Source organism: Nannospalax galili, unplaced genomic scaffold, assembly GCF_000622305.1.
Source record: "Nannospalax galili isolate Female #2095 unplaced genomic scaffold, S.galili_v1.0 scaffold1454, whole genome shotgun sequence".
Lineage (NCBI taxonomy): Eukaryota > Metazoa > Chordata > Mammalia > Rodentia > Spalacidae > Nannospalax > Nannospalax galili.
The window spans coordinates 218099-225576 of record NW_008334056.1 but is presented as its reverse complement, the minus strand read 5'-3'; the positions used below and the strand labels follow the sequence as shown (position 1 = coordinate 225576).

The 7478-nt window shown below is 43.2% G+C and overlaps 1 protein-coding gene across 2 annotated transcripts; it reads left to right on the top strand.

Annotated features, from left to right (window-relative positions):
• Positions 1-6: 6 nt before the first annotated feature.
• Pfn2 (profilin 2) lies at positions 7-5761 on the top strand. Of its 2 annotated transcripts, none has more exons than XM_008829002.1 (3): positions 7-268; positions 2063-2255; positions 4123-5761. In XM_008829002.1, exons 1-3 carry the CDS (start codon positions 137-139, stop codon positions 4218-4220), a joined length of 423 nt encoding a protein of 140 aa, XP_008827224.1. In that variant the 5' UTR covers positions 7-136; the 3' UTR covers positions 4221-5761. The 2 variants fall into 2 exon arrangements, with proteins under 2 accessions (XP_008827224.1, XP_008827225.1); XM_008829003.2 differs by having other exon boundaries at positions 52-268; positions 4442-5761.
• Positions 5762-7478: the final 1717 nt, after the last annotated feature.

The following is a 7478-nucleotide window of genomic DNA, read 5'->3' as shown; positions in this document are numbered from 1 at the left end:
GTCGCAGCTCCCCGGAGAGGGGCGGTCGGTGCCTGCGCAGAGCCGCCTCCTCCCCGCCCCCGCCCCGCCTCCGCCGCCGCCGCCGCCGCTGCGCCTCTGCTCCTGCCGTCCCCGCTGCAGTGCGAAGGTCTCGAAGATGGCCGGGTGGCAGAGCTACGTGGATAACCTGATGTGCGATGGCTGCTGCCAGGAGGCCGCCATTGTCGGCTACTGCGACGCCAAATATGTCTGGGCAGCCACGGCCGGGGGCGTCTTCCAGAGCATCACGGTGAGGGCCGGAGGCGGCCGGGACGGCGGGCCGGGGGCGGCGAGCGGGCAGGTGTGTGGCTGCCGGGGGGCCGCAGCCGCGTTAGGAATGGAGGCCGGGGCCGGGGTGCCGCCCGCCGTGAGTCCCGGGATGCCGCCCGCGGACGGGGGCGGGGCGGCCGGACTCCCGAGCCGGGCTTGCGGCGGGCCGGGCGGGGGAGGGGCTTCTCCGGGGTCCCGGCTGACCTCCGTGTGGTTCCCCGGGTGTGGGCCCCGGCTCGACGGGGAGCGCGGGCTGTGGGAGGCGGCGGCGGCTTGGCCCCCCGGATTCTCGGAGTGACTTTGCGTAGGCTTGCCGGTGTCCAGGCCTCCCGGGCTGGCGAGCGATGTACGCGGACCGCGTACGTGGATTCGTGAATCTCTACTTCGGCTCTGGCTCGATAGTTTTTTTTTTTTTTTTTTGTTAATTCTCCAAGATGGCGAACTGCCATTGATTTCTTTCCTCCACCTATAGAGATTCATCGATACACCGTTATCCCCAGTTACGCAACATACCCCCCAAAGGGGGATGATTTTAGGGGGCTTTAAAAAATTATGCCGGGGGAGCTGGGGGGGGTGACACTTACCAAGTCACTCCCTCTTTAGTGATGGTAGTGAAGGAACGAATGCAGATTTATGCCTCACGTTGCCTGATTTTCTAGTGACTTGATGGCTTTGACTTGGTTGCCACATGTTTGAAGAATATTGTCAGTAAGCTTGTAGCACTGCTTGTTATTTTGCCCATCTCTACCCAAAGCTCTTCCTTAAAATTGTGACACCGGTATCAAATACAAGACCATTCCCTTTATTATTTTTAAGCCCCACACTGTCTTCCCTTCAGATTCCAAAATTGAAGTCCTATTTTACTGCTCAACATGGTTTGGCATGTCTGTAGATCCAGTCCTTGATAGGACTGAAAGATCTCCTGTGCCTGTTCAGGAGACTGCAATTCCTACAGCCAATTGACGTTTGCTGATCAACTTTTTTTCTGCAGTCCCCTTGCCTTTGTGTGTGAGTTCCCGCTGTCTGCTAAGAAGATTGCGGGAGTGTGCTTGGAAATGGCTGGGGCCTGCTATGACTCTGCAGTTCTGATGGGGGCGACGCCTTCCTTCTCATTCATGGAATGTTAGAATGCACGTTTTCTCCTTTCTGGTCCTGGTGGCTACCTCAGTTTCTTTATCAGTGCCCCTCCATTTTCTCGAACCTTTTACCACTGCCCTGATGCAGTGCTGTAGACACAGTCCACTCTACCTTAGTCCAGAAAGAAAACTGATGACTGAATGAAAGGGAAAGGCAAGTTAGAGAGTAGTGACTAGGAAAATAGGAGGGAAATACGAATTTGGAGATGCCCTGTAGTTTAGGGATTGACGTTCATACAGCCAGGGGTATTTCAGGCTACTCCATGCAGAGAAGTATGTTTATCTGGGGGAGACTTTCACCCAACTTTAAATTTGATGCATCATGACTAATGTGACTGAATATGATAGGCAAGCTGTTGGAAGAATTTACAGCCCAGTCTTTACCATTACATAAGCACCTTCAAGCACCACCTGACTTGATACAGTTTATAAATAACTCGTTTTCAATTTGTCTAGTGGCCAACTATTTAGAGAGAGTTTTGTGTACACTGGTTCTGATGTAAAACATGTCATCATGTAGGAATAGTCAATAACAAAAAGGGCTGAGTCTTGATTTTACACCAACACAGTCTTTCTGTTGTATCAAACTCTGAAAGGAATTAACTACAACTTTGTTCCTCTTTGTTTTGGGTGGACAGCCAGTAGAAATAGATATGATTGTAGGAAAAGACCGGGAAGGTTTCTTTACCAACGGTTTGACTCTTGGCGCAAAGAAGTGTTCAGTGATCAGAGATAGTCTATACGTTGATGGTGACTGCACGATGGATATCCGGACAAAGAGTCAAGGTGGAGAGCCCACTTACAATGTTGCTGTTGGCAGAGCTGGTAGAGGTAAGCAAGATATTTTTGTGGCTAAATGTTGCATTCCGTATTACAACTTAATAAGCAGTTTAAGATTTTTGAATAAAAATTAGTCCATAATGGCTATTAAGGTGGTCTTCATGAACTGCTCAGCACTGAAGGAAGGCACTGCTCTGGGTTACTGCACATGCACCCTGGCCTCTCTCACCCTGACTTACTCTGAAACACTAATGTCAACACAATCTTTAGTAACCTTAAGATGAAAAGTTGCCTCTTAAATGACTTGGCGTGTTAATTAAACGTGTGGTACATAAGATAGTTAAATTGTTCAAGTCATTTGCTTAGTCTCTGATGAGTATTTACTTTTGGGTCATTTTTTTTCTTGCTTGGATTTGAAATCATAGCACTGCTCATCATTAAAAAAATCACATTGGTTCACTTTTCTACAAGGAGCACTTCTAGGGAAGAGAGAAATAGATGAGGGATTTAGAACTTTAGAACTTTAAGAAAGTTCTCCATTTAATGAAGTACTTTAGAGACTGCCTGAGATTTCAATTTGAAAAGTAGGAAACCACATTTAGTTTACATGCCTGTTGGCAGAAACTGGTACCGATCTCCAGACTGGGCACAAAAATTCTGGTGTCCACATGACACAAAGAAATCTTTCTGGGGCTGGAGAGATGGCTGAGTGGTTAAGAGCATTGGCTGCTCTTGTAGACTGCAAGATTCAGTTCCCAGCACCCACATGGCTGTTAATAACCATCTGTAACTCCAGTTCAGGGAATCAGTCCAATGCCCTCTTCTGTCATCCACAGTCATTGCATGATACCAGTGCACTACATACATGCAGGCAGTATGCTCTAAAGAAGTTGTTGAGATTTGAGGCTTATGGCATCTCATTGATGTATACATGCATTTAAATGTATTAGCCTGTGTAACTCCTTGTTTGGCAGAGTTGGCGCATAGAACAGCCCTACAGTGTGAGGGTAAACCTTCATTGAGCTATGATTCAATGCTCTGGTTCTACCAGCTCCCTGTGATTGTCTGAGGGCTGCTTCTATTCAGGTGTGATTTGTTTATGGGTATCTGTAAGGAAATGAGCTGACGTTAAAATAGACAAATCTGAGTATTGTCCATTCTCTGATACAGATACTTTTAAAAAACATCAAGCACAGGATACGAAGCCAAAGATTTTCATACCATAGAACACTACTGACATCTAGTGGCAGTGAATATATTTCACATACACCTGTGCATGTGTTTGAAGATGACCTTTGAATTCCAGCATAGGATGCTGGAAATAGTAAACATAGTCTATGATTCTAGGCTGAAAAACAAGATTAGCAAAGGGAAGTATCTATGTATAATACAAATAGTTTTAATTTAGTGTGTTTTGAGTAGCAGTGAAATTTGTTTAAAATTGGATTTTCATTTTCTTCTGGAAGTAATAGACATGTTTGTTCATATTCATATTCACACTGTTAAGACAATAGCTTATACTTACCAAGCATGTTAGATTTGGGGAGAATTTGTAAATGAAAAGTATCCAAGTTTTTTTAGGTTTATATTTTGGGTGCAACCAGAATGTTTTGCCCTAAAATGGAAGATAAACTATCACTTTTTTTCCCTGCTCTTGTAAAAAGTTTTATAGAGCCTGTGCTGCATGGTGGGACTTCCCAGATGCCGTCAGTAGTTACTGACCTTTGTTTGTAGCAGCATCCGATACATTACTAGTTTGAAAGTTCTCCATCCTGGAGACCTCATGGACCTCAGTGCTTGACAGTTCATGGAAAACTAACTTAATGTTAACTTATTAATCGCGGTTCTATCTGCTGAACTTTATGTGACTTTCTTGATTAACACTTCTTTTGAAACACTTTTCTTCTTTTTCTTTCAGTCTTGGTCTTTGTAATGGGAAAAGAAGGGGTCCATGGAGGCGGATTGAATAAGAAGGCATACTCAATGGCAAAATACTTGAGAGACTCTGGGTTCTAGCTGCTAGGCAGACTGTTAAGTATTAGGAGAAAATTGCTCTTAAATTTTCCTAGCTGTAAGCTTAAGTCTTAATTCTGGAAATTTTATTAGCAATGCAGGGTGATGGGATATGAACCTGTGTCTCCTTTGTATCCCTCTGCTGGTGGGGAAAGGTGTCTCTTTCTGCCCCTCCCCCCCTTAAATAATTTGTTCACTTTGTTTTGTTTCCTTGTGTACTCCAGCATTGGTTATAGTCATGGGAAAGGAAGGTGTCCACGGAGGCACACTTAACAAGAAAGCATATGAACTCGCTTTATACCTGAGGAGGTCTGATGTGTAAGCAGCCTCTCCCCATCTACCTAGCAACTGTCTTCATCACTACCCCAATTATGGTCACAGTGCTACCAGACTGTAGATGGTAGCTACTTCTTTATCTATTTTCTAATGTCATGATTCCTGTTTGCCCAAATTATCATTTGTATGTTAACCACTGTATGTAACCAACCTTTATCTGGCATCATAATTGCAGCACAATAATGATTTGCATGATACCTTGAAATTGGGGGGAGGGGGCATGCCAAGTTGGGCATCACTTTGTCTTAGCAATTAATGGGATATTGATTACTAAAATAAGTTAATATTGAGCAAGGTGCCGGTTGTACAATCTCTAATTTGATCAATGTCTTTTCAGCACTTTGAGCATTTACTTGGCTCATTTAGTCTTCCTTTTGTAGCGCATGGTTGGGAGGAAAAAGTGCATGCATCTTTACTTCACTCTTCTCACCCCCTCCCTTTGCACATAAGGTATTTGGTTTGCTTCCATTCTCTTTTGTGCAGTGCCTGGTTTACTTAACCCAGTTAATACCTCTTTTGTTGATGAGCTATTGAGAGCTGCGGTAACTTGCTTTTAATACTGTGGTTGCACTTGAGATAAACGTTTTTGTAGTGTCTACAGGACATATGAAGAGTGCAACTGTAAACGAAGCAAAAAGCACTTCCTCCCATGACATTGTGGTGACCGTACTAATCAAATCCCCAGGAACATTCCACCATGGCAGTAGCTCGGACTTCCTATCTTTTTCTTTGCACACCAGCTCTACTCTTTAGTAAAATTGTAAACGGCTGCCATTATGGACATAGGTACCCAAATAACCATCTGGAGTGTGTCCAGTTTATTCTTCATAGGACCAATTTTTATTTGCAGCTTAGGTTTTTATATGAAGTTGCATTATTGTGGACTTGGCTGTCTTGTGATGAATTTTTTTCATATGTATTCTGTGCCATACTATTGTTAAACTGAACTGTTGCTATTGTGAGATGGATTTTCTTTCGAATGGCACTACTTTAGGGACATTCTAGTATTTGCTTCTATTGTTTGGGCATTGTGGATAATGTACAGATTTAAAAACAAATCTTGTTGCTGATTTGTCCATTTCTTTCCCTGCACTTTGTTACATCTGGGATACAGTCTAACTCATCTGATTTAATATGCATTTAAAAAAATGCCATAACTATTAAACACCTTGTTTACAGACAGATGAAATAAATTTATTCCAACCAAATACTCTAGACTCCTGTTGTTTATATAAATTGTAAATTGTTGACTTTACTGTTAGAGGTGTTTTTTGTTTGTTTGTTTTAAAGACAGGATCCTGCTGTGTAGCTCATGTTGGCCTCAGACTCCCAGTCCTCCTGCCTACCCCTCCCTGGTGGTGAGATCATGTGTGCCATCACACCCAGCTGTGGCTGATTGGAGTGGCATACAGAGGATAGAGCAAAGTCTGCTGCAAGCATAGAATTAAGTACCCAAAAAGTTCTTTTTCTTGTTTTAGCTTATTAAATAATGGCTTTTGGTCATTTCACAATCATCTTTAGGTTTATATGAAGAAAACCAACTTACCTGGTAGGAAATACGTGTTTCTTTGCTGGTCTCTTGATGTGAAATCAATCTCCTAAGCCGTAAGAGGCCTCAGTACCAAGGGTTTCTCTGGAATCCATTGTTGTCGTTCCTCCGAGTGAACTATCATTGCCTTTAGATTTGGAGTCTTTGTTGGCTGGCTGAGTCAGCCTGCCAGCCGAGGCTACCCCATAAGAGCAGTAGCCATTCTGTGCATAGCATTTAAGAGAAGTGGGATATTTTTGCATTTTCTGGCTTTTGGAGTAACATGTTGACCACAGCTAAATATTTTTAATCCTAGAGCTTCTTAATTTAGTAAATGTTTAGGAGTATTTACAAAAATCAATACCACAAATTATCTATCAGGAACTTAGAGTAGTAGGGTGCTCAAAAAGTTAGTGGGTCTCAGCCGGGCGTGGTGGCGCATGCCTGTAGTCCCAGCACTTGGGAGGCAGAGGCAGGCGGATCTCTGTGAGTTCAAGGCCAGCCTGGTCTACATAGTGAGTTCCAGGACAGTTGGGGCTACAGGGAGACCCTGCTTCAAACAAACAAACAAACCAGCTGCAATGAGAAAAAAAAAATGAAAAAAAAAAAAAAAGCATTAAAAAAAAAAGTTAGTGGGTCTCAGTGAAACTGGGGTGCTGGTTTTAATGCACTAATGGACTGTTACGTTCTGCCAAACATGGAAGATTCCAATGGCCAGGAAATCAGTTTGTTTTTCTTGATTGTTTATGACACAGGGTCTAGCTATGTAGCCCTGACTGGTCTAGAAGTCAGTATGTAGACCAGGCCTGGGATTAAAGGTTTGTGCCACCATGCTCTGCCTAAAAAAGCAGTTTTTAGTAATAAGGTTTGTGGTGAGTGACCTCATGTTACCCTTTAGAAAGAGTGGGTTAGTGAACAGGACTCAGTCGTTTCCATATTTAAAATATACTGTACGTACGAATGTTTTTCTTTGATTAGTTGTTAGGCATTGGTTTTGAATTTATACATATGGGATGTAAAAATGTGTGGCAGATAGAAATTTGTGTAAATCAGTAAAAAACTGGTATTGGCTCCTTATCTTGGATTCTTGTTAAGAATAAAGTTGGGCAAGTAGAAATTCAGTAAGTATGTTGTGATAGGAGATTTTTGCAGTAATGTTCATTCACACATTAGTTATAATAAACCAAATAGGGAACCCTTCTCTACTGTACCTGTAAGTTAAGGGGGGGGTGTGTGCTGAGCGTGTGGGTATAAAGTGGAAGATGGTAGGTGACTGTCACTAAAGCAGTAAAAGCAAGGCTAGGCATTGACTTCTGCCCACAATTTCAGTAGGAAAACACTCCAGGAAATGTACCAAAATATACCAAAATGTGCATTACACAGTAGTACTTCTGATA

What these genes read in the sequence shown, in the direction of transcription:
- Pfn2 (XM_008829002.1), top strand. Translation starts at nt 137, where the DNA reads ATGGCCGGGTGGCAGAGCTACGTGGATAACCTGATGTGCGATGGCTGC. An exon ending in GCGTCTTCCAGAGCATCACG is followed by an intron (nt 269 to 2,062) that starts GTGAGGGCCGGA and finishes TTGGGTGGACAG; the next exon opens with CCAGTAGAAATAGATATGAT. An exon ending in TGTTGGCAGAGCTGGTAGAG is followed by an intron (nt 2,256 to 4,122) that starts GTAAGCAAGATA and finishes TTTTTCTTTCAG; the next exon opens with TCTTGGTCTTTGTAATGGGA.